The sequence below is a fragment of the Saccopteryx bilineata genome, chromosome 10 (genome assembly GCF_036850765.1).
Source record: "Saccopteryx bilineata isolate mSacBil1 chromosome 10, mSacBil1_pri_phased_curated, whole genome shotgun sequence".
NCBI classification, from domain to species: Eukaryota; Metazoa; Chordata; class Mammalia; order Chiroptera; family Emballonuridae; genus Saccopteryx; species Saccopteryx bilineata.
In genome coordinates, this window is record NC_089499.1 from 38,169,599 (window position 1) to 38,197,036 (window position 27,438).

Below are 27,438 nucleotides of genomic sequence, written 5' to 3' on the forward strand. Positions count from 1 at the left end.
GAGTTGTTTTATATTTTAATTTGCAAATCGGACACACTCTTAATCTGTTTTCAGTAGTACTATTTAGCACAGTCTTGCTTTCATAATACTAGTTTGTTTTACCACCACTGTTTACAAATTCTTAAATTTTAAGTCTAGAAATAACTGTGTCTACAGTTAGGCAGACTGAAGAGAAGCTATGAAAAACTACAGAAAAAGCAAATGAAGGACTTCAGAGGAAATGCCAAAAATCACGGGGAAGATCCGTCTGAAATTGTGAGGTTAACCGGAAAAATAGAGGTAGGTTCATAGTAATAATTTCTTCATAGTGATTGTCAGCCTTCATGGAGGAAAGTGCTGTTTCTAACAGTGCTGGCTTCTGATATCAATTTTCTACCATCTCCAGGACTGCCACCAAGCTATTTCAAAGGTCAAGGGTGATCTATATATTCTATCATCATATGGTTCCCTCTGGTTGATGGGATTACTAGCTATCAGTAATTCTCAACAGAGCAATACCACCCTTCAAGGGCATTTGGAAATGTATGGAGACATTGTTTGGGTTGTCAGATGTCTGGAAATGAAACTGATATTTAGGAGCCAAGGACCAGGGACACAATATGCTGGGGACTGTTCTACACAGGAAGGATTATTGTATCCAAAATGCTGGTATTGGGAATCATTGACCACAAGTTACTAGCAGTGTTTGGTGGGCAGTGTCCTTGTCTTGTTCACTCACCAGTCCTTGCTCAGCTTAAATTCCATGGTTATGTCCCACACATTCCCCTTCAGTGCCTGTGCCCCTCTCTTGCTTCATCACATTTGCTTGGCAAAACTGGAACTGGTCAGTCCAGCTTTCTGCCCACTGAACTTGCCGTGTGTGGCAGAACGTGGCTGGAGAAACACAATCATGCTGACTGGCCTCGTTTTACATTTGCGCTCACTCACCTCACCTGGGTGCTAATGCTACACAAAGTCATGCTGTGTTTCCTCTCAGTCTCTTGCTCTCTGTGATTGTCTCACACTTTTTCCTCAAACATCCAACACTTCTCCACATTCTCACCTTTGGATGATGATCTCGCTTTCTGTTTGAGAAACTAGAAGCTATGAGAAGAGAATTTTCACAAACCTGCAGTACTGTTTCTACCCACCTGTTTGCACCTTACCCATGTGCTCTGCCTTCCTGCCAGAGGAACTGCCCATGCCCTCCCTACCCAAGACATTATTCCAGAGACTTTCCTTTCTCTTCTGCATCCTCAGCTTTTTCCTTCCTACTGGGTATTTTCCACCAATATCCAAATTTATCCCCTCTTCAATATTCTCTCTTGACCTCTCTCTTCCTCCTCAGAATACTGCCTTATTTTTCTCCTTCATTTTATAACTAAACTTCTTTAGGCATCTTTACTTGTCTCCTTTTCTTCCACTTTCCTTGCACCCAACTCAGTAAGACTTTTGCCCCGCCCCCCCACTCTACCAGTGGCTTGCACGTTACTAGAGCCTTGTGGCTGGCCCTCATCTTCCTCATCTCAGCTGTCACTCCCTCCTCTGTAAAACACTTTTTTGATTTGGCGGGAGAACAACCATGCTTTTTGGGGGGTTTTCTCCTACCTTGTTAGCCACTCTTTCTCAGTCTCTTGCTCCTCAGCCTTGTAACATTGGGGCACTCCAGGGTCGTGTCATTGGAGCTCTTTCTTCCATCCGTGCTCACCCTCCTTGTGTCATTATGTCTCATAGCTCTAAGCACTGTGTAAATGTTAATTCTCAAATTTATAAATTCAGTCTTGACCTCTCCTCTTCTTGACAGAAGAATTCCCAATGGCCTGTTTCCCATCTCTACTTGAATGTCTGAGGCTGTCTCAGGCTTTACGTGATCCTTTCTTTCCCATCTCTCGAACACCATGTGTAGTTCATGGGAACTCCATTCCGCGATTTGCTTAAACCTGAAGCTTTGTGTCACCTTGACTTCTCTTTCCTTAGCACAATAGCCAGAATGATTATATTATAATATAAGTCATATAATGTCCTCTTCTACAGAAACCTTCTAGTAGCTTCTCTTAAAAGGCAAAGTTATCCTAATGAGCTACACAGTCTTGCTCTCTGTTACACTCTGACCTTTCTCCTCTTATTTTTCCTTTTACTCCATTCTGCCCCCACTGGCCCTCCTTACTTCATCCTTAAACATGAAGAACCAGGATGCCTCCACTTCAATGTCTTATACTTGCTGTTCCCTCTCCCCAGAATAGTATAATTTCATCCCCGTCTCACTAGGTGTCCAATTAAAAGTTAGTTCCTCAGTCTGGCCATCTATTTATAAAATTGCAACCCCAAACCCTGAGCACTTTGTGCTCTATTTTCTCTAAACCGCACATTACTATCAATTATACTATATACAAAGAATGTGTTGTCTATTGCCCTCACATTGAGTGTGGCTGAGATTTTTGTTTTGTTAGCTATTGTATCCCTAACACCTAGAACTGTACCTGGTTACCAATAGTTACCCTAAGCTATCATGAGACTTGTTGAGAGTCCTGGAGGACAGTGAAATACTGAGTTTTCATCCCCTTTAAATTGTCCTGTTTTTTATAAATAATGGGCTCATTTTCTTGTTCATGCAGCTCAAAGTTACTTTGGGTTACAAATATTTGTTAAAATTTGGTACAAATTCTCCTTGTTAGTCAAGTCTTTGCAGTTCTCCTGTTGAGATAGTAGAAATTAGTATACCAAAGGATATTGTGTTATCTGGACCTGGTTTTGATACCTGAGTTTTAGATACCAAGAAGTAAGAATTGGGTTATCAGGGGATTTACCTGAAATATATTTGAATCTGTTCAATTCTAGATTTAGATATAAGGAATTTGGATAGTGAGGGATATCTGTAATCATATTTTGAAATTTTATCTTAGCATCAGTTTTCTGAATAATCAGTAAAAAATTATAACAACCCTTAGGTGGCAGCAAATCTATGAAAATTGTCTCGAACCCAATATTTAGCCTCTGTGTTTTATCCTCTTCACCATTAGGGTGTTAAATTTAGAAAGACAGATATCTAGGAGCACAGTATGTAAGCAGTTCAGGCTTGCTCCACAGTTCTGTCAGCTAAGTGAGTAATGGGGCTCCTGCTGTGGAGAAAGGTGCATGTGTCCCAAGGGCATGGGGAGAATTAAGGTAAAAGTGAATCTGGGCAGCATGACAGTGAGGGGAAGCACTTCCAAGTTAAATACCTTAATTGCCTCTTCAGGAGTTTCGTCAGAAATCACTGGACTGGGAGAAGCAGCGTTTGATTTATCAGCAACAGGTCTCTTCCCTGGAGGCGCAAAGGAAAGCCCTGGCTGAACAGTCAGAGATCATTCAGGTAGGGTTCAAGACATTTTGAAAGAATGAGCATCAGAGGTCTTGATTAAATTTGAACTAGTTTAATGTAATCCGCGTGTGCCTATGTCCACGCACGTGCTCAGGCCCACTTGTTCCTTTGCCTGGTTGCGCTCCTCCCTGGCCTCCTTTCGCCCTCACTCGCGTGCTGGGCTCTCCCTGTGCCAGCTTCTTGCATTCTCATGCTCCCTCTGTACTCCCATTCCTGGTCCTACTCCTCACCTTGCTCTCTCCCCATCTCCCTCACTTCCTTCTACCTCTGTTTTCTCTTCATCTTTTCCATGTCTTTGTGTCTCTGGCTTATGTGTTCCGGCTGTTTTGGCAGTTGCCTTGGTTCTGCTTGTGTCTGGGATGGCTGACTGTGGTAGCTGGGGTGCTCTGGCTAGTGCCTCGGCCAGGGAGCGTCGGCCAGTCTGCCTGTGTGGACACAATGCTGAGAGAGTCACACTGCACTGCTCTGCTCACTAATTAAAAGCAGTATCTTTGTGGCAACGGAAGCACTTTCTAGAACATTAGTAGAAACCATTTTTTAGTGAAGAACTAATGGCTTAAACAAAACCAAAATATAGTCACCAATTTAGAACTATTTATTTTTGGGACACATTCAGTATGTTTACTTTTTCAATTAAGGACCAAGAACATAAAGGGAAACATTGAGGGAAATGAATATTTGTGAAAACCTATTATGTACCAGGTACTGTCTTAGTGCTTCTTCTAGATGCACTTTTCCAGGACATATAGTTATATGTTCTCTGTTTTCTATGATAATCTGTCGAGGTCGGTAGTTATCTGTTTTATAGAAGAAGGGAATAGACTAAGTAAGTTAAGAGTGCTTGAGGGAAGCTTTTCTTAAAAAAAATTAATTATTTTCTACTTGTAGTCTCAATAAAGTATTGCCTTTTGACCACCCCCCTGAAATACCAGCTGGCTGATAAACTGCCACTAATGGCTCTGCTGTGAGTGACTCCACTGAGAATGGCAGGAGGGGCTCACAGCAAGCAATTTATTTTCAAAGCTGCTGGAGCTATGTAACCAGAATGGACCAATAAAATTCTGCATTTCTAGACCTGAGTTTTTTGACCTGAACTAAAGCACTAAACAAACACAAATACCCATAAAATATTGTTGAATTCTCATTGTAACCTTCAGATTGGCAAAAAAAGAAAATTGAGTTTTTAGTAGTTCTGTTATTCATCTGTGGAGTGTACTTATTATTGATTGTAGAGCCTTTACTTTTAAATTGCTATTGTGATTACTCTGCATAATTAAAACTTTATTGTTAGTAAAAATGAGATTTTTATTTTCCAAAATTCAGCGAAGGCCAGAATACGCCTTTAAAAAGCCAACATTTGTTTCCCTATAAGGGTATTTGAATTATACTCCTAATATTTTTATTTAATTAAAAATATTACTTATATTTTTCTTTCTCCCTTAACAAACCAAACGAAATCTTTCTGTGATTCAGGATATAGCAGTGCTGTATGGTCCTCATTAAAAAGAACAACAAAACTTTTTTTTCCTTAAGTGAGAAGTGGGGAGGCAGAGAGACAGACTCACACATACGCCCTAACCGGGGATCCACCTGGCAGGCCCCCATCTAGGGCTGTTGCTCAGCAACTGAACTATTTTAGCACCTGAGGCAAAGCTGTGGAGCCATCCTCAGGTCCAGACCAACTTGCTCCAATCAAGCCATGGCTGCAGGAGAGGAAGAAAGTGATAGAGAAAGGGGTGGTGGTGGTGGTGGAGGAGCAGATGGTTGCTTCTCCTGAGTGCCCTGACTAGGAATCGAATGTGGGACATCCACATGCCAGGCTCTACCACTGAGCCAACCAGCCAGGGCCAAAACTTAAAACTTCTGTATACCATTACCATAGCATTAATAGTTATCATGATTTTACTATCTTTTTTGTGTGTGTGGTAAAAACACTGTAAAATTTGCCATCTTAACCATTTTAAAGAGTGTATAGTATAGAAATGTTAACTCTGTAGATTGTTGTATAAGAGATCTCTAGACTTTTTCAACTTGCAAAACTAAGACTAGACCCTTTGACTACTCATTTGCTAATCTTGTTTCAGCCTTTCCAACTTTTTGTTCTGGCTGGAATATTGCAAAGCATGTAATGGACATTTTCTTCTTTCTGTACAATAAGATCTTTAAAAAAATAGCTCATAAAGCTTAGCAACAAACAAGCAAACAATTCAATTAAAAAATGGGGAGGGGACCTGAACAGACTCTTTTCTCATGAAGACATATAAACAACAAATAGATATATGAGAAAATGCTCATCTTTGCTAGCTATTAGAGAAATGCAAGTCAAAATCACAGTGAGATACTACCTCACACCTGTTAGATTGCCTGTTATCAACAAGATAGGAAATAAAAGGTTAGAGAGGCTGTGGAGAAAAAGGAACGAACCCTCATTCACTCCTGGTAGGAATGTAAACTGGTACAGCCATTATGGAAGAAAGTACAGTATGGTGGTTCCTCAAAAAATTAAGAATAGAGCTACTATATGACCAGGCCATGCCTCTCCTGGTTATATACCCAAAAAACTAAAAAACATTGGTACGCAAATACGTATGCATCCCATGTTCATCAGAGCATTGTTCACAGTGGCCAAGATATGGAACCAGCAAAAGGACCTGGACACTATTACCATATTTCCCCATGTGTAAGACATTCCCATGTATAAGATGCACCTTAATTTTGGGGCCTGAAATTTGAAAAAAACATATATTATGTAAAGTTATTGAACTCAAGTTTTATTTATTATAAAATTCATACAACTCCTCATCCACGTGGAAAAGTGGGAAAGTTAAAAAATCTACAACCACCTGACCTGTGATGGCACAGTGGATGAAGCATTGACCTGGAATGCTGAGATCGCTGGTTCAAAGACCTTGGGCTTGCCTAGTCAAGGCAGATGCAGGAGCTGGTGCTTCCTGCTCCTCCCCCCTTCTCTCTTTCTCTCTATTCTCTAAAATGAATAAATAAAGTCTTCAAAAAAATTAAAAAAAAAATCTACAACCACTGAATAAGACACATCCAGTTTTTAGACCCCAAAATTTCCGGAAAAAGGGTACATCTTATACATGGGGAATATGGTACGTCTTTTTATTTCCCCTACTTTCAGGCTTGTCTTTGTCAATCTGATGGGTGAAAAAATATGGTATCTTATTCATTTTAATTTGTATTTCTGTAATTGTGAACAAGGTTGAGCATGTTTTCTTCTACTTGTGGTCATTTACATTCTTTTGTAAATTGTTTGTGTCCTTTGCTCATTTTTCTTTTAGGATATTTCTGTGTTACCGTTTAGAAAGAGCTCTTCATACATTAAGTATATTAATTCTTTGCTGTTTTGTTGTAATTGTGTGTCCCCGTCCCCCAGTCCCCGGTTTAGCCTTTTTAGGGAAATACAATTGTTTTATAAACAATTATTTAGAATTGCTTAATTCTATTGTTTCTTTAGAGTTTTTATCTTTGATATCATACTATAAAGCCTTACCTAAGGCAAGATTTCTTCTAATGTTTTATAATTTCTTTTTAAAATATTAAATCTGAAAATTATTTGGGGGTAATGTATTTGATAGGGATCCATAGTTGCTTTTTCAAGTTGTTATTCACATAATTTGCTGACTATTACATTTTGAGAACTTAACAGAATGAATCTAAAATTCATATGGAAGAATAAATGAGTGGTACTAACCAACATTTTAAAATAGAAAAGTAAGGAAGATGTTTGTTCTAAATTATATTAAAAAGTATAGCTGTTAAATATTGTGACATTGTTAGATGCAGTGACAGAGTAATTGTTATATAGCATAGGAAAAGGTTCTATATAGTTACTAAAACTTAAGGTCATTACTCTTTAGAAGGCAAGGAATCACCAGAAAAGCATTATTGGAATTTAGGAAGAAAAGATGATTCCAACTCAAATATTAATCTGTTGTCTTGGTAGAATCATCACAGAGCTAATTGAATTTCAACCTACTGTTGAAAAGTTCACGGTGACATAGACACAACAGTGGTAAGAGGGTGTTCCTGGGGGCTGTTTTATTCATGGGCTCTTCAGCTGCTACCTGAGTAGAGATGCTGGAGGCTGTGGCCTGCACGGAGATATTTGGAGTTGACAATGATGGGGAGCTTGGAAAAGATTGGTACCTGTAGTGGCCACAGCTTCATACTGGGGTCCTTTGGAAATAAAAAAAGTCATTGACTTTGTATCACTTTGTTCTCAGTAATCTCACTGTCTGGGAAAGCAGCAGGATTGCATACCACCAAGCGGGAGGAGGATTTGACTTCAGATCCCTATCCCCAGCCCCTTCCCCATGCTCACACTTCAGCTGCTCACTCTTGGCTTTGGTTTCCATCTCTCTGATGTGGTTGCCTTCTTAATTAGTTCTTGACTTTTAACCGTCATTGCTATCATTAGTGTTATTGATATAATTCCAGACCAATAGAATAGTTAGAATTTTATATGTTAGATTAATGAGGATTTTTTTTAGCAGTCACATTAAAAAAAGTAATAAAAAATGAAGTTAATATATTTAACCCAGTATATAAAAATACTATTACATTCTTTTTTTTTTTTTCAACTGAGTCTTTGAAATCCAATGTGTATTTCACACTTTGAGGACATCTTTGTTTGAACTAGCCACAATTTGGATGCTCAGTAGCCACATGCGGCTAGTGACTGCTGTATTGAATAGCACAGGTCTAATGTATCAATCCTAGTTAGTGAAAATTTAGAATTTGTACTGTGCTTAAAAACACTGTGTATGTCTGTGTAACCGAAGTAGTGAGTCAATAAAAGAAAGCCATGTTCTTGATTCTTCAAAACTAAAAGGTTGGTTAGTTGTTAAGTATAAATCTAGACTCACTGGTTAAACTATGGCTTGGTTAAACTACAACTACAACATAGAGTTTACTCTAAGATCATGGAGTTGAACTGAATAGTAAAATAGCTATTGCAGTATTAAAATAAACATGCTAGTATTCTGCGTTATGTATTGTCTTTCATCCTGAGTAGTTTTCTAGCTGGGTTCTGTCAGAGGGCTGGTTGCTGTGCAGGTTAAAGTAGGGTTGGGGAGGTTCAACCAGCTGAGCTCCAGCCCTTTTCTCCTTCTTACCCTTACTCAATCTCTTCAGTGATTTATTCTGCACAGGATTCTGTATAAAATTTTCTCTTGGGGGAAAAAAAAGTTTATATTGTATTTTAAATGTTTGGAGACAGTTGAAAGCTTGGCAGTTATTTTTGTGAATCTACACCTACTTGATGTCCTTCTTTTATACTGTTGTAGGAATGTGGGGAAAAAAAGCTTGGTTCTTAACCCTAGAATCTTGATCTATAATTTATACAAGCACCATTGATCTCTCTGGCTTTTTCCTCCCACCCTCTCTCTGTTTTACGGACATTTTCGAGCATCTACTTTATGTGACCACAGTATAGGATTTTTCCCCTGTACTGTATATAATAAAATCAGCAGATAGATTTCCCAGACACATTTCCATTTCCATTTCTAAAATAAAATTGTGTACCTTTACCTTTTAAAAATATTTAGAATAAGGGGAGTTTTAGCCACACAGATGATATATATCCATCTTCAGTATACATATGAAGATGCTGGGTTAACACGTGAGAATTAGAAAGTTGGGAACTAAAAACCAGTGTAGGGGGGATACATTGCTTAAAAATTACCCGAGTCTTAAGGAAGTATATACTACAGGTCTGAGACAGTTGATAAAGTTTTATTTATGTGTACCTCAGTATATATATCGCTGAAAGAAACTAATTTGAGGTGGCAGTGTAGTTGGTTAAAACTTTTAATTCAAGGAATGTTCAAAAGCTGATTCTCCTTGGAACACCATTTTTCTTCAAAGAACCAAGTTCCCCAGCCCCCCCCACCTTTGCCCTCCTCCAATTTAAACATTTTGTGTTCTGTTTATAATGTATCTGAAAAGAATGTTGAAACAAAATAATTAAATAATTAGCTGCATGGAACATGCTCTGGGTGGGGAGAGAGGAAAATTTCACCTGAAAACTTAAGGTTAGTAATTTAAAATTTTTTAATTTCTGAACTTTCATAAGAAATATAATAATGCATTATAGTTTCTATTTTTTGTGTTTTAAATAGGTAAATTCAGTTTTGCTGTATGATGACTCATGGGTACAGTTGTGCTTCTGCATAAGTAGGTAGAATAATGTAGCTGTCTTTTCAGTAGGTGGGTAGGATCTCTTCTGAGCAATCTCTTTTTTTTTTTTTTTTCATTTTTCTGAAGCTGGAAACGGAGAGACAGTCAGACAGACTCCCGCATGCGCCCGACCGGGATCCACCCGGCACGCCCACCAGGGGCGACGCTCTGCCCACCAGGGGGCGATGCTCTGCCCATCCTGGGCGTCGCCATGTTGCGACCAGAGCCACTCTAGCGCCTGGGGCAGAGGCCAAGGAGCCATCCCCAGCGCCCGGGCCATCTTTGCTCCAATGGAGCCTTGGCTGCGGGAGAGGAAGAGAGAGACAGAGAGGAAAGCGCGGCGGAGGGGTGGAGAAGCAAATGGGCGCTTCTCCTGTGTACCCTGGCCGGGAATTGAACCCGGGTCCTCCGCACGCTAGGCCGACGCTCTACCGCTGAGCCAACCGGCCAGGGCTCTTCTGAGCAATCTCTTTACTTTCTCAATCCTTCTTATCCTTCCTTCTCAAGATTTTATGTGTGTGTGTGTGTGTGTGTGTATATATATATAATTATTTTTATTTTACTTTATTTTAAAAATAAGACTTTATTCTTTTTAGAGCAATGTTAGTGCTACAAGAAAATTGAAAAGGAGGTATAGATTTCCTGTACGCTCCTACACATGCATAGCCTCCCTATTATCAACATCACTCACCAGGGTGGTACATTTGTTGCCAAGGATGAACCTATATTGACACATAACCATACAAAGTCCATAGTTTACGTTAGGGTTCACTCTAGGTGTTATACAGTCCCGTGGGTTTGGACAAATGTATAATGACATGTATCTATCATTACATTTTTATATGGACTATTCTTAGCCTTTTGCCTCTTCAAATAAATCTTAGATTTAGTTTGTTGATATCCATAAAGTAACTTGCTGGGATTTTGATTATGATTGTGTTGAATCTATAGTTCACATAGACAATAGCTGAGATCCAGACAGTATTGAGTCTTTCTATCTGTGAACATGGAATATCTTCTCATTTATTTAGTTCTTCTTTGATATCATTCATCTGAGTTTTGTAATTTCCTTCATATAGACCATGTACATATTTTGTTAGATTTCTACTTAAGTATTTAATTTTTTAGGTGTTAATGTAAATGGTGCTATGTTTTTAATCTAAATTTCACATGTTCATTGTTGGTATAGGAGAAAGCAGTTGACTTTTATATGTTAACCTTGTATCTGTAACCTTGCTGTAATTGCTTAATTTCAGGAGTTCTTTTTGTTGATTCTTTCAGATTTTCTACATAGACGATCATATTATCTGTGAACAAAGACAGTTGTATGTCTTCCTTTTCAATCCTCATACCTATTATTTCCTTTTCTTGCCTTATTGCATTAGCAAGGACGTCCAGTGTGATGTTAGAAAGGAGTGATGAGAGAGGACAATCTTGTCTTATACCTGAGCTTAGTGAGAAAGCTTCCAATTTCTCCATTAAGTGTAATTTTTGCTGTACTGTTTTTCTTGATATGTTTGTTTTTTAATTTTTTAATTTTTCAATTACAGTTGGCATTCAATATTATATTAGTTTTAGGTGTATAGTATAATAGTTAAGCATTTATATAACTTAGCAAGTGATTCTCCCCCATAAGTCCTAGTACCCACCAACACTTTACATAGTTACTACAATATTGACTATATTCCCTATGCTGTAGCTATATGGTTTTTATAGATAGTTTTTGAAAGTTGAGAAAGTTCCCCTCTATGCCTAGTTTTTATCATGAGAATTGGTTTTCTTTTTTTCTATGAATGGGTTATATTTTTAATGAGCTAATGCTTTATATTTTTATGGAAGTAAAACTCAGCTTCGTTTTAGTTTTCCTTATTTATTGGTTTCTTTTTCTTATAATTTTACTTTTGCCTGTTGGTATTCTGTGTGTTTCTAGGCTCAGCTTGCCAATCGGAAACAGAAATTAGAGTCTGTGGAGCTGTCCAGCCAGTCAGAAATTCAGCACCTGAGCAGTAAGCTGGAGCGGGCCAATGACACTATCTGTGCCAATGAGTTGGAAATAGAGCGCCTCACCATGAGGGTAAACGACTTGGTTGGAACCAATATGACTGTTATGCAAGAGCAGCAGCAAAAGGAACAAAAATTGAGGGAATCAGAAAAACTGTTAGAGGTATGTTTTAAAAGCACTATAATTGGGGAAATGTGGGTATGTATATTTCAAGAGACAATAATTAACCTAGAATTATTTCTAAAATCTGGTTTCTTCCCTATTCTGTAGCTGGTGGATCAGATATTGATAGCTGTATTAATTTTGTGCCTGCTGTATAATTTATAATCTGACTTTCTGGCTTCCTTTCTTTTGAAATAGAAAAAATTGTAATAACATTTGACTTTTTTCCTGAGTATTTTGCAGGTTCTGCAAGAAGAAAAGAGGCAATTGAAGGCAACTCTTCAGTGTCAAGAAAATTTCATCCATGAGGCAAAAGTGCAAAAGGAGAAGCTGCAAGCCAAATTAAAGGAAACCGACACTCAGCACACAGCAGAGGCCTTACGGTACATTTTACCTCAAGTGTTATTCATCTCAGTCACTGGAGTTTTGACATCAAGCATCAGTTTTAATGTTGCATGTTAATAATTTTGTTTTTGATCACATTATGTGTTTTCTTATTGTTTTAATTTCTGAGTTAAATTTTTATAGTGTTATAAAATTTTGTGGGGTTAGTCTTTTCTACCTCCAATTTGGGTCCCTAACCTAGAGACTGATATTTAGAAAGCTAGGAACTGCTGGTCAATCTGTACCCTTGGCCAGACTCCAGATGTGAAAGGCATTATAATCTGTATCTCCTGGAAGGCCTCCCTTCCTTTAGTAGATTAGGTCATGATTATTAGCTGTTTATCCTCAATATCAGCTATGAGATGGCCCTTTAAAAATTTTCTAATACATTTTATTTTTGTACATTAATTACTGCTGTGGGGTTTGTAGTGAAAACAAATAGAAGGGGCTGTGTTCTTCTTGCCTGATTGAATGGGGTGCTCATTTCTGTTCCTGCCAGAACTCTCAGGTAATTTTCTAGTTTCTTCCACTCAAGGTATCAGTTGTCAACAAAGTAATTTTTGTCTTTTTCCTTTGAAAGTCAGGCCAAATGCCAGCTGGGGAAGGCATGAACTGCTGCAGACATTTTTGAGAAGCATCATCTCTTTACTCTCCCCGTGTTCTTTTTGTAAAGCAGGAGACTAACTGAAGAGTTTCATTACCAAAGACAGTTGGGAAATTTGCACATGTTGCATTATTTTTGCTTACCAAGATAAAAGCCCTTTAATGGTCCTCTTGTACCCTTTCCTAGGTCACTGGAGGAGTCTCCCACAGAAAGGAGGTACGCCTCTCAAGAGCAGGACTTGGACCATGTGCTCTCCCAGCTGGATTTTACCCACACCAGTGAGGAGCTCCTGCAGGCAGAGGTGACCCGTCTGGAAGGCAGGTAGATACTTATATACACATTTCAAAAATGTCCAAGTTGTTAAACACAGTTTTCTCCCCTTTCTTTTCCAAGTGAGAGGAGGAGAGAGAGACAGACTCCTGCATGCACCCCAACTGGGTGGGATTCACCTGGCAGCCCCCATCTGGGGCCATGCTTGCAACTCAGCTATTTTTAGCACCTGAGACAGAGACTCCATAGAGCCATCCTCAGTGCCTGGGCCAACGTGCTCGAACTATTGAGCCATGGCTGCAGGAGGGGAAGACAGAGAGAGAGAAAAGGGGGAGTGGGAGGGATGGAGAAGCAGATGGTCACTTCTCCTGTGTGCCCTGACTGGAATTGAACCCAGGATATCCACATGCCAGGCTGATGCTCTACCACTGAGCTAACCAGGGCCTCAATACTTCTTCACCTTTCACCATGTGCAGTCTTGTTAGTGAGCTTCCCTCTCCACCAGCCACCTCGCTGGAATGGCTCTTGGCAAGGTCACACTGAACAGGAACTGCTCCTCCCTTCTGTTCTGAAATGCTGTCGGCATTTCCTTGGTGTTAATGTAATCCTGACTTATGCTATACCATGCCCAGCTCACTTACATCATTGTCATACTTGTGAACTTCTTTTGTTTGTCATACATCTAAACTTTTTGACTGGAGGGAGTTTGATATTCTAAACATGAATCATGGTCATTTGTGTGCTAACATTTTCTGTATTTAAAAGATAAAATATATAAACCATTAGCCTTTTGGCAAACAAACAACAAAATATTGCTGTTTTGCCCTTAAGTACCACATTTTTTGTTTTTACTTTTCTTTTTTCTTCTTCTTTTTCCAAGTGAGAATAGAGGAGATAGAGACACAGACTCCTGCATGCACCCTGACTGGGATCCACCTGGCAACCCTCATCTGGGGCCGATGCTTTGTCCATCTGGGGCCATGCTCACACGAACTATTTTTAGCTCGAACCAATTGATCCATGGCTATGGGGGTGGGGGAGAGAGAAAGAGAGAGAGAGAGAAAAGCGGAAGGAGAAAGGGTGGAGAAGTAGATGGTCACTTCTCCTCTGTGCCCTGACAGGGAATTGAACCTGGGACATCCGCACTCTGGGCCGATGCTCTACCACTGAGCCATCTGGCCAGAGCATGTTTTTTCTTTTATTCCTATTTTTGGAAACCACCAAGTATTTTTCTTACATGTTAAATATACAAGCCTACACAGATGCATATGCAGTTTTTGTTTTATTTCTTTTTACCTTTGGAATACTTAAGATATTTCCGATTACCATTATTTAATCACTTTAGGTTGACTAAAAGAAATCTTTTTTTTTTGACAGTAGGACTAATTTTATGTTTTTATAGATGTTCCATGATTGGCTTTTTTTTAATTAATTTATTTTTTTTACAGAGACAGAGAGTGAGTCAGAGAGAGGGATAGACAGGGACAGACAGACAGGAACGGAGAGAGATGAGAAGCATCAATCATTAGTTTTTCATTGCGCGTTGCAACACCTCAGTTGTTCATTGATTGCTTTTTCATATGTGCCTTAACCGCGGGCCTTCAGCAGACCGAGTAAATCCTTGCTGGAGGCAGTGACCTTGTGTTCAAGCTGGTGGGCTTTTCCTCAAACCAGATGAGCCCGCACTCAAGCTGGCAACCTTGGGGTCTCGAACCCGGGTCCTCTGCATCCCAGTCCGATGCTGTATCCACTGTGCCACCGCCTGGTCAGGCCCATGATTGGCTTTTGAGTAATGTTTTACATGTATGTATATCTTACTGTGCTCTCCTCAGGCTCTGAAGACTTGCCTCTTGTTTCTGGCTTGCAGTGTGACCTTGGACACCTTAGCTTCTTTAGGCTCTGATTTCCCCATCTATGGATGGGACAAGGTTATCTCTGATCTTTCTAACTCTACTGTCTTACATATTATAGTACCATACTAAGTACCAGACAGAGGAACACTTCAGGATTTTTAGAAATAGGTAAAATTAGAATGAATGGATATAAATACCAGTGTTTAATACTAAAACAATAGCTTAAATTTTTTTTTTATATTTATAGGCAACTAGATAAAGGAGCCCTTTTAGATAGTTTATTTGTATTGTTCAGTTTGAATAACATATTTAACTGGAGGAATTTAAATAATTGGTTTTGTGTTTTGTATTGCAAAGATAGTATTTTTCAGTGATGGTTTACTTGGTAAGTTGGCTGTGTTGGTGAAATGATCTGGGTAGTTATTGAGCATTTATTGAATAATCTAGAACCAGTAACCCAAGGGCTGAGGGGATTGTGGGCAAAGCTGGAGGGAAATAAGAAGTAAAAGACATTATTTTAATCATAGAATTTGTAGTTTGAGAGACAAAATTTATACATTGAAATATGTGAGCAATTTAAAATGGTAGATTTAAGGTAGAAAATTTGTACATTTAAGCTATAAAATGTTGGGTGGCTCTATCAGGTAAAGGCTGATTCGATTCTTGAAAGGATGTCCAGCATCCATTGCCAGGCGGGAGAGGAGCGTATTTTGTGGTCAGGGGATGGTATGTGAAGAGACGAGAAGTCAGGCGTGGCAAAGGGCATGTAGCAGGCAGTAGAGCCTATTGATTGAGAGGCAAAAGATTTTACGAGTAGAAATGAGCAGTGATATAAGAGGTATGGTATCCCTGAGGTTCTTATATCTGTAGGCCAGGGGTCCCCAAACTTTTTATACAGGGGGCCAGTTCACTGTCCCTCAGACCGTTGGAGGGCCGGACTACAAAAAAAGTTATGAACAAATCCCTATGCACACTGCACATCTTATTTTAAAGTAAAAAAACAAAACAGGAACAAATACAATATTTAAAATAAAGAACAAGTAAATTTAAATCAACAAACTGACCAGTATTTCAATGGGAACTATGGGCCTACTTTTAGCTAATGAGATGGTCAATGTCCAGTTCCATATTTGTCACTGCTAGCCGTAATAAGTGATATGACGCGCTTTCGGAGCCGTGACATGTGCGTCCCACGTCACCGGAAGTAGTACTGTACGTTGAGCAACGCCACGCTTTGCAGCGCTGCCACATACAGTGCTCCTCTCACTGACCACCAATGAAAGAGATGCCCCTTCCGGAAGTGAGGCAGGGCCGGATAAATGGCCTCAGGGGGCTGCATGCTGCCTGCGGGCCGTAGTTTGGGGACCCTTGCTGTAGGCAGTTAATTCCTAAGTAAGGGCAACAAGTACGAAACTCTCAAAGATTATTATTCTGGCAGCTTTGCGTAGAATGGGAAGATTTAAATTGGATGGCAGCTCCCGTATAACCAGAGAGAAAAAAATCAGCTGTAAGCTTTAAAACTTTGTGCAGTTAAATTTTTTTTTTTTTTTTTCATTTTTCTGAAGCTGGAAACAGGGAGAGACAGTCAGACAGACTCCCGCATGTGCCCGACCGGGATCCACCCAGCACGCCCACCAGGGGGCGATGCTCTGCCCATCCTGGGCGTCGCCATGTTGCGACCAGAGCCACTCTAGCGCCTGGGGCAGAGGCCACAGAGCCATCCCCAGCGCCCGGGCCATCTTTGCTCCAATGGAGCCTTGGCTGCGGGAGGGGAAGAGAGAGACAGAGAGGAAAGCGCGGCGGAGGGGTGGAGAAGCAAATGGGCGCTTCTCCTGTGTGCCCTGGCCGGGAATCGAACCTGGGTCCTCTGCACGCTAGGCTGTGCAGTTAAATTTTAAGTAAAAGATAAGACTGTAGGTAAACACAGAAATCAAAAATATCTTCAAAAGTCTGAATTGGATAAGGAAATTGGAAATGAATTCAATTTGGGTGGGATGTGATGTTTGAGCTATGTCTTGGACTTCAGAAAGGTCAGATCATTCAGTGTGTGAATTGCAGGGTTTTATTTTAAATACATGGTCCTGTTTTTGTCTTACAGCTTGGAATCTGTGAGTACAACATGTAAACAGCTGAGCCAGGAGCTGATGGAGAAATATGAAGAGTTGAAGAAGATGGAAGTACATAACAACGAGTATAGGGTGGAGATTAAGAAGGTGAAAAAGGCCTGCGGCTGGGGTCCCGAGTGTTTGTACTCAGGGATTGCGTTGTGGGTGGGGGGTTGTAGAAGTTATTTTTAGTGAGAGGAAAATGTAGTTCAGAGGGCCACTTGACATTCAGGAGTAGCGAGCACCTGGGATGTGCTTAGAGGAAGAGTCTTTCCTGTCATCCTCAGGGATGCCATACAGATATTTTTAAGATAATTGAAGCCTTCCCTCTCTGCACACTAAAACTCTATTTTAAACATATTTTTATGAAGATATTCTTAAGATATATACACATTCCTGCTTGCAAAGAGATGTATGAACTAGCATTTATTATTTTCTTATTGGCCGAAGGTGATTATGGAGGTGGCTTCTCTTCTGGCGGAGGTGCAGTCCATGTTCTCATTGGCTGCTGAGGTGCGCAGAGCTGTCTTTCTCTGTGCGAAAGGGCTCTGGCTGTGCTGTTGTTGACTCAGTCTTTTATTACTTGAGATTACTTCTGTCATTTTCTTTTCCTTGTCTTTTTGTTATCTTCTTTGGACCAGGAAACCATGAAAACAAATTTTTAGATTTGCAGCTAGAAAAAGAATGAAGGTCATAGATGTTGTCCTCTGAATGATGTGTACACGGACTTGGGTGCTGTTGCTCCGTATTTGAGTAACATAGCTCTCCCTGTTTTGAGATAGAACAAATGATTTTGGGTATAACTAGCTGACCTTCAGTACAGATATGCAGCTTGGTAAATTGCTAATTTTTGCATATTTAGGAAAAAATTCACATCTTGAAGTAAGGTAAAAATTACTGTATTTTAACTATTAATATATTTTTCCATCTACATGCTGTCTCTTAATTTTTCATGCTTCTTTCTGTTTCTTCGTAGTTAAAAGAACAGATTTTACAGGCTGACCAAAGTTACAGTTCTGCACTAGAAGGAATGAAGATGGAAATCTCCCACTTAACTCGGGAGTTGCATCAGCGAGATATCAGTATTGCTTCTGCCAAAAGTTCTTCCTCCAACATGGAAAAGCAGCTCAAAGCAGAGATACAAAAGGCAGAAGAAAAAGCTATAGAGCACAAGGTGGCACTTGAACAAAACCTCTCTTTATTTGAAGTTTGTTTTTGAAGATTGAATTTATTAAAGATATAATTTCCATAGTATTTAATTCAGTAAATTTTTGTTAGACACCTGTTCTGAGTTGAGTAAATGGGTCAAAGCATTCTAGTGAAGATTGGTGGGGAGGGGAGAGTAGACACAGACAAGTAGAGAAGACTTGCTGTGGTGTGAGTGTGACGTGTCTCTGTGACAGACTAGAGTACAAGTGGGGCAGGGACAGTGGATAAGACGAGAAAGCAGAGACTAGCTCCCGAAGGGTCCCATCAGTCATGTTTAAGAGTTTGAGAGTTATCTTGAGCGTTGTCAGGAGAGAAGGGTTTCACTCAGGATAAAAGATATGTGTGGTCATCATATGGGGAGAAGCAGGGAGGCACAGAGACTATTCAGATGCTGTTTAAACAGGAAAATGGTGGCCTGCCTGAGCAGTGGGCGAGGGAGGTAGAGGGAAATAGATGAATTCTGGAGGTATTGGGCTGGTAAAATAGATGGGGCGGGGCTTTTGTATTTGATTGGCCAGGGAGGGCGGGTTAAAGAAAGAGTCACTTTTTTGCAGTATGGGCAGCTGAGTGGAAAGTGATGCTCGAGTGAAATAGAGAAAAGAGGGAACATCTGGGGGAGGATAATGAATTTGTAGAAAAGGTATACAGAATAGAGGAGCTGGTGATGGGATATTGGTTTGGCACATTTGGCTTGTGATGATGGTTGGACTTTCATATGGAAATATCTAATAGTTCCAAAGAAGCCCTGGAGTTCAAGATTAAAATTCAGATAAGACATTTAGCTGTGGAAGTCTTTGCATGAAGTTGGCATTTGAAACATCCTGAGAAACTTAAGAGATTTTAATGAGTATAGTATGAAGGGCAGAGACTTGAACCAAACTTAGGACATTACTCATTTAAGGTAAATAAAAAAGGTGTTGGCATGGAGTTAAAAAAAAAATAGGAAGGAAGGGAACAGTTTTCAGTAAGGAAGCAGGAAGCCAAGAAAGGCAGGACTGTCTGGTCAAGCAGAAAGGCTAAGGAGAATGAAGATGGAAGAAAGAGTATTGTTTTGTGGAAAGAGTGCTGTCCACATGATGTTGGAGGTAGAAGCCTGAAAGAGAGTGGCTAGGGATTTGCCAATGAACTGATACATCTTCTTATAGATTAATATTTTAATTTGGTTACACATATGTTATTTCACCTTTTAAAAATATTTTTGGAAAATACTTATATACATCAATGAAGAATGTAACTTCACCTAATGAAAATTATATGTGAAAAATGTTGTAAGATGTGTGTGATTTATTTCTTCTTTTCCCTTCTCAGGAGACTTTGGATCAGCTGGAGTCACTCAAGTTAGAAAATCGTCATCTTTCTGAAACAGTGGTGAAATTGGAATTGGGTTTACATGAGGTACATAAATAGGAACTTAAGTTTTTTTTACTATCTAAGCCATTAAAGAAGTCACTTTGTAAATAATGATACCATAAAGGAGAGTTATGATCAAATGTGGAATGATCCTTCTGCAGAAACTTTTGCACACATAGTGATGGTCTCTTCACTCCAACAAATGGAAGATATTTTTTATATTATGTATATGATAAAATACATGTACAATCTGTGTTCATAATAGGGAGGATGTATATAAAGGGCTTAGCATAGTGCTTGGTATTTATTAAGTACACAAAAAGTGTTATATGCTGTTACTATTTATTATAATTAGGTTCACGATATCTTTTCATTATAAGGTGTATGATCTTTTAAATAATTTAATTTTAATTATATTTCCATAGCAGAGAATTAATCAAATATTTTCAACTCTTTTTGGAGACTGTTAATAGATGATGACACAGGATGAATAAGAGGATTCTTCCCTTTAACCCTCTGAGTAGTACGAACGTTCATGTACGTCCTTGTGCCTCCTGACCATCCAGAGTACGATCAATTTATTTTAAAAATGTGTAAGGCAACACTAAAAAAGGAAAATGTATGTTCTTCTTTCCATAAATTGGTTATCAAACAAACATTATTTTAAGTTAATAAAACTGGAACTGGAACTAATTTCAGTTTATTAAAAAAACTCACTCCCAGAGGTTAGTGAGCATGAAAAAAACTCACTACTCAAAGGGTTAAGGGACTGAGAATAATCTGGTGGGGACGATAAGCTCTTGGGAAACCCGAGAGAACATGATTAGCTAGCAGTGAGTTATAAAGTGTTGATACTCTTTTAACTATTTTGTTATAAATTCTTATAACTTAAAAAATGACCTATTTATTGAAACACATCTTTTTTTGATGTAGGTCAGATGCTCAAAGACTATAGAAATTCTTTTTTTCTGTATTGCTAGGAGAATTTGCATCTCCAAAGACGCAGTTACTCAGTGTCCCAGAAGCTCCCATGGAGTTCTGATTTCACAATTATGGGCTGTGGAGGCTGGAGGAAGGAAGTGCAGAATGCTAGATGAATACTTGATTTCAACTAAAAGAAAACATGGGGAGCTATTTTTATAATCTTTTGGGAGGGTAAGATTCTCTTAACATCATGAAACCATCAAGAATTTTACAGTGTAAGGAATTTTACAACATAAAAATGTAAAATTTCTGGGTGGCAAAGCTCCCATAAAAGAAGGACTAATAGACGCTGGCCTGTTGGCTCAGTGTTAGAGCATCAGCCCAGCGTGTGGATGTCTTGGGTTTGATTCCTGGTCAGGGCACTCAGGAGAAGCGACCATCTGCTTCTCCCTCTTCACCCTCTCCCTTCTCTCTTTCTTTTCTCCTGCAGCCAGGGCTCCATTGGAGCAAGTTGGCCCTGGGTGCTGAGGATGGCTCCATGGCCTTGCCTCAGGTGCTAGATTGGCTCTGGTTGCAATGGAACAATGCCCCAGATGGGCAGAGCATTGCCCTCTAGTGGGCATGCCAGGTGGATCCCAGTCAGGCACATGCAGGAGTCTGTCTCTCTGCCTCCCCACTTCTCACTTAAGAAAAAAAAAAGGACTAATAGACTGGGGGGACAATCTGTAAACAAATAGAAGGTTAACAAAATATTAATATATCAGAATTTCCTACAAAGATAATAAAAGATTATTCAGTAGAAAAATGGTCAAAGGACATAAATAGATAAAACATAGAAGTAATACAAAAGTCCAGTAACCAAGGAGAACAGTTTAACTTCCCTAGTAATCAAAATGAATAAATATTCTATAGCTAATTGGAATGACAATGATTTTCAAAAACTAATATAGCCAGTGTTGGCAAAAATATAGGGAAACGAGCCCTCTCATACTCTGTTAATGAAAAAGTGAATTGATAGAGCCTTTCTAGGGGGCAGTTTAGCGGTATCCATCCAAGTCATTATAATATATACAGCCTATAAACTCCTGAGCCATGTACATTTCTGAATTTGATAGTCATTGCTGAATAATTCTCCAAAAAGGTCATATCAGTTTGCATTCCCCAAGAACCCATTCTTTAGGAGCAAATGTGCAGAAATGGTCATTTCAGTGTTTGCAAAATTTTGAAATAAACTAAATGTTAATCTATAGAGGGATGGTTAATTTGTGGCTTTCTATGCTTTGAAATATTATGCTGTCACTTAAGGTGGCAGATGAAAATATGCCTCTAATCTTGCTCCCTCCCCCAAGCCCTCTAAAACTATAATGAAAGGAATTTTTTTAAATCACAAACTTACAAGGATGGTAAGAATAGGAAAGGAGACAACAGCTAAACATCTTGTAAGGGGGAGGATAAATGGAGGGATAGAAATGGCTTTATGTGCCCTGATTAAGCCAGTACTAAGCTAGTAATGGAGAAAACCAAACACTAACTGGTTTATAATACGGCATCTTCAAAGGCCCATGATTTAGCAATAACTGATTGATAGAATCTTTTCTTACGCAGTGATGACCTGTTCACATAGGAGTTGGGAATTCTCAGGGGTACTTAAGCCTGACCATGACCAGAGATTCTGTTTAGCTTAATTTCTCCTGAAGTCTCCCTCAAACAGTGGTAGCGCTGTCCTTTCTGTGTACAGCCAGGTGTGTGCTTGCTGTAGTTTTTATCGTACCTTTACCTTCATTTATCTATAATTATTAATACATTAAAATTGGAGAAATTTTAAAAAGATGCCTGGTAAGGCAAGCATTACCTTTTTTTTAAAGAAAGTATATTTAATGACATCAGACATCAGACTCTGGTGAAAATCCTGTCAGCAGTTTAATTTCCTCCAGTTTTTTTTTCTGAAGCTGGAAACGGGGAGAGACAGTCAGACAGACTCCCGCATGCGCCTGACCAGGATCCACCCGGCACGCCCACCAGGGGGCGACGCTCTGCCCCTCTGGGGCGTCGCTCTGTTGCGACCAGAGCCACTCTAGCGCCTGGGGCAGAGGCCAAGGAGCCATCCCCAGCGCCCGGGCCATCTCTGCTCCAATGGAGCCTTGGCTGCAGGAGGGGAAGAGAGAGACAGAGAGGAAGGAGAGGGGGAGGGATGGAGAAGCAGATGGGCGCCTCTCCCGTGTGCCCTGGCCGGGAATCGAACCTGGGACTTCCGCACGCCAGGCCGACGCTCTACCACTGAGACAACCGGCCAGGGCCAATTTCCTCCAGTTTTGAAGTTGCACACAGTGTGAATATGGTGCACATATTAAGAATAGTTATTAGACAGTGTCCTGTTGCATTTTACCACCTAGGAAGGTGGAATTTGTTTTATAAGTGAATGTTTGGGTTAAATAACTATTTTAATAAATTTATCTTAATGAAGACAATAGTTTTGGTATAATAAACTATTTACCAAACTTAAAAATTGACAGTTTGCCATTTAAATTCTATGTTCTGCAAAATTTGGGGAGTGGGGTGGATTTTAACTGGCATTGACAGTTTATTGAAAGATTTTGTAACTTATTTCCACTAATGGTACACAGATAGTTGAAAGGTTGTGTTTTAAAGTTTATATTTTTGTTAGTTAAATTATGTATGGCAAACCACTGTTGATAAGCTTATTTTCAGAAAATTCTTTACAGGAAAGACCAAGGTAAACATTGTATTAAACTTCAAAGATTAGTGTAATTTTTCAGAATGCTAATTAAAACATTTTGTCATTAGAAAAAAATAGGCCAGATCACTTTCTCCCCCAGGTAGTCTGTTACCAGTCAGCACCTAGAATTGAAGAGCAGTGAAATATAATCACAAAACTCAGACCAGTGTAGTAATTCCTACTTTATACTCTACCTGAGTGCTGCTTTATCATGTCCAAATTTATTTCCCACAAGAATAGGTGCCAACATTACGTAAAACTAAGAGTATTTATTTAAAAGTTCTCCCTGTTGGCCCAATTCCTTTTTAGAAACTTCTGTTCAATTTCTTTCATTCTTTTTTTTCTTTTTCTTTTTGTCTCTCAATTTTCTTCCACAGGTGTTTAGGACTATTCAACCTTCTCTTTCTAAAGAAGAACTCATAGCTGTTGCCTTTCTTTTTCTCTGTATCTGATTCTCATTTATAGCTTTCTTCCCTGTGAGTTCTGAGCCTTCTTCCTGCCCCATGCATATTCCTGCCATGTCAGGAAAGCCCACTGTGCCCTAACTTTTCACGCCATTTACTGTAACAAACAGAACCCCTTTTCTCTCTTAGTCTTAGCTAAAACCAGATCTCCACTTTTTCCAAAGTAGAGCCATAGATGAACTAGTTAAAACTAAACAGAACAGGCCCTGGCCGATTGGCTCAGTGGTAGAGCGTCAGCCTGGCATGCAGGAGTCCCGGGTTCGATTCCCGGCCAGGGCACACAGGAGAAGCACCCATCTGCTTCTCCACCTCTCCCCCTCTCCTTCCTCTCTGTCTCTCTCTTCCCCTCCCGCAGCCAAGGCTCCATTGGAGCAAAGTTGGCCGGGGCTCTGGGGATGGCTCCATGGCCTCTGCCTCAGGCGCTAGAATGGCTCTGGTTGCAACAGAGCGATGCCCAAGATGGGCGGAGCATCGCCTCCTGGTGGTCATGCCGGGTGGATCCCGGTCGGGCACATGTGGGAGTCTGTCTGACTGCCCCCCCGTTTCCAACTTCAGAAAAATACAAACAAAACAAAACAAAACAAAAAAACTAAACAACATAATTTTCCACTACAGTGGTATCACAGATCACAGGTATTCTTATACAGATTAAGTGACTCTAGTATTCTTTTTTATTAGGCCAAAGAGATTTCACTAGCAGATCTCCAGGAGAATTATATTGAGGTGTTAAATAAATTAGTGTCTGAAAATCAACAACTACAGAAAGATTTGATGGATACCAAATCTAAGCTGGAGATTTCTACTCCGATGTGCAAAAAACCCCATGACGTGCTCTTAAAATCAGTACAGAGCAGAGCACCTGAGTTCAAGAATACAGAGTTCAAGTAAAATTTCTTCACTGTTTATTTAAAATGTGTATCATTGTAATATAATTCTCATAATTTAAAGAATTGTTTCTGACTTATAGATAGCCAATCTTCATCAAAGGACTATGTGTTTAATTCTGAAGTGCCCTGTGCACTAGTAAAGCTGCTGTCAGGTTAGAAATGGAGGGGTTAGAGATCACTTTTATTCATCTGTGTTTTAGATATTGGATGTGGAGCAAATAGCATCCTTAGTCCCCTGAGCCTTCTCATGCTGCCTGCCACCTCCTAACCCCACTTGTCCCCTGAGAGGTTAGCTTTTTAGAAAAAGCTTCCTTTGTGTTTTCTATTAGTTAATTATAGGCTGTTACCTAAGTCAATACTCAATGAAAAACCACCTGACTTCAGGTTTTACTGTATGCTTGCGTGTTTTCTTCCCAAGGCCTTTGCTGACACCCATACTGCCCTAACCCTCCTCCACCGCCAGGTGAGGTGGGTGCCCTTCCTTTGTGCACAGTACCTGCCCGTCCTAGGCCTGGTCACACGAGCTGACTGGCGGCGTGGTTGTCTTCCTCGCTTTATAATGAGCGTGGGAGGGCAGGGGCCTGGCAGTGAGGAGGGACATTTGGAACCTGAGTGAAAGAGAGAACACCTGGTTTGAGGGGGCTGTGTATTTCATGAAGTACAGCCTCACCAGTTATCCTTTTCATTTATTTTTAAGTGAACTTCTTACAGCATTTCTGTTTTAAATGAGAACAATTGCTACAGTTGTTAATTTTGTTTCCTAATCTGCTATCCAGGCCATCCCATGGCCAGCACAGACATGGTGGAATGAAGACTGAGCACTACAAAGCAGGTCTTCACTCTCCGAGAGGACAAGTGCTGGCTAGGATAGAGCCTGCATCCGCGGTCCTCAGCCCCCTGAGCTCTCCCATCAGCCCTTACAGCTCCAGTGTCTCTGTGCCTTCTCACTTTCTGTACAAAGCTCAGTCTTTACCTTCAGTGCTCGATCCAAATGAAGCCACTTTTTCTGACACTGTCTCTGAGAGTGTAAATGACCAAGAAGAGTTGATGTCTTCGGTATGGAAACTTTCTGGTCTTACTAGTTTATTAAGTTTCTGTAGTTTGATTTTATCTTTTAAGGGTGAGGAATATGACGTGTTTTTGTTTTGTTTTCTTACTGGTTCTCTTAAGTACCCTTTATTATCCCCATGTGTTTCTGTCGTACGGTTTTGCTAATGAAGAACAAGTCAGCCATGATTACTTTTCAGAATACGCCTTAGTTCTGAAACAGGATGTCAGTTACAGATACCTACTTGTTTTTGACCCTAAAGGAAAATTCCCTTCCTTTCTTTTTTAGAGAGGTTAAGTTTTTTATTGGAATGGCTGGTTCAAGGAACATCTTTGGATGGTAGGATAGTCCTGAAGTGTAGCCAGTGAAGGAAGCAATAGGAACTGTTGGAAAGGGAGAGGGTGGGTGGAGGTGGGGGAGGAACTGCATCTGACGTGTCTGGAACCGGATTCACTGCCGCATAGTGGTGGCCTCAACGCAGAGGCTGCCCTTGGACACGGTGCTGGCCCCTTGTTTCCGGTAAACTCCATCATCTTCTTTGCCTTCTGAACTGAAGCACTAGTCTCAGGCCATTCATTCCCATCTCCAGTTTCAAAAAATAAGTCCCTACTTCACTTACATGTAATTCTGAAGTCCAAAAAAAGTTTTGAAATCTAACTTCCTCCCCAAGATTGGCAGCAGAACCTGTTTGGCACTAGAACCTGACCTGACCTGACCCGACTTGCTGTGATAATATGCATGGACTTTATTTATCCCACTTAGCCTTTTACTTCAGACATATCAATGTGTTTGATTATAGAATGACACCTAGGACTCTACTTGGGTCATACAGCCGGTCCTCCGTAGTCATGCAGTTGGTATTTGTGAATTCACATACTTGCTTAACATAGTTGTAATCCCCAGTCAGTACTCAGCCATTCATGGACCCTGTGGAGCTGAGAAAAACTTGAGTTCCCACACTTGCACATTCCCAGCAGAGGTGGCGGAGTTGACTCTGCCCTCTTGTTTCAGCTCCCATATGTAGATGAGCAAGGCTGGAGAGGGTGGGGAAGCACAGTTCAGCAAGTAGCTCCGACTCGGGCCCCTTGAACAGGGTATTAATCCCAGCTCCGGCAGCCCTTAGTGGCTAGTGGCTGGCCTTGGGCAAGTTACTAACTGCTTCTGTTTTTTGTTTGGTTTTTTTTTTTAATTTTTTTACAGGGACAGAGAGAAAGAAGGGTAGATAGGGACAGACAGGAACGGAGAGAGATGAGAAGCATCAATCATCAGTTTTTTGTTGCGAGACCTTAGTTGTTCATTGATTGCTTTCTCATATGTGCCCTAACCGCGGGCCTTCAGCAGACCGAGCAACCCCTTGCTCGAGCCAAGGGTTATTACTCGGTGGTGAGCTTTTTATTTTTTTGCTCAAGCCAGATGAGCCTGCGCTCAAGCTGGCGACCTCGGGGGTCTCGAACCTGGGTCCTTCCGCATCCCAGTCCGACGCTCTGTCCACTGCGCCACCGCCCGGTCAGGCACTAACTGCTTCTGAACTTGATCTTTCGTAAAAGAAAATAGAATCTATCGGATGAGTTGTTTTTAGCATGATAATCTATGAGATATGTGTGTGAACTTCCCCTAGGGGCAATGATCTGTATTCAGTAATTCAGTGTCTGAGGTGACTTTACAGAAAACACTCACTGCAGACACGGACGGCTGCATGTGGTGAATGTCTAATATTACCTCTCTGAGACCTGAACTCTGAAATACCACTGACCCAATGGTTTCAAATAAGGGACTGTGGATGGAAATTTTGGAGGAGGAAAGATAATTTATTTTAATTGGTGTTTAATATGTTATAGGTAGACATTCTGTGCTTTAAAATGAAAGTAACATACTCAAATTTTAAAAATGAGTTTGAA

The 27,438-nt window shown here is 40.2% G+C and overlaps 1 protein-coding gene across 15 annotated transcripts in view; it reads left to right on the forward strand.

The window, feature by feature from the left end:
* CEP63 (centrosomal protein 63) overlaps nt 1-27,438 on the forward strand; it is a 49,754-nt gene that overhangs the window by 21,608 nt on the left and 708 nt on the right. For 10 of the 15 annotated variants that reach the window (XM_066244773.1, XM_066244775.1, XM_066244780.1 and 7 more), the window contains 10 exons: nt 157-279; nt 3,218-3,331; nt 11,472-11,705; nt 11,949-12,088; nt 12,880-13,014; nt 16,915-17,029; nt 17,898-18,095; nt 19,439-19,525; nt 24,284-24,489; nt 25,269-25,548. In XM_066244773.1, coding sequence (XP_066100870.1) covers nt 157-279; nt 3,218-3,331; nt 11,472-11,705; nt 11,949-12,088; nt 12,880-13,014; nt 16,915-17,029; nt 17,898-18,095; nt 19,439-19,525; nt 24,284-24,489; nt 25,269-25,548 — 1,632 coding nt within the window. Of the gene's footprint in view, nt 1-156; nt 280-3,217; nt 3,332-11,471; nt 11,706-11,948; nt 12,089-12,879; nt 13,015-16,914; nt 17,030-17,897; nt 18,096-19,438; nt 19,526-24,283; nt 24,490-25,268; nt 25,549-27,438 lie in introns of those variants that run through there. The other 5 variants (XM_066244783.1, XM_066244784.1, XM_066244772.1 and 2 more) reach the window with 4 other exon arrangements.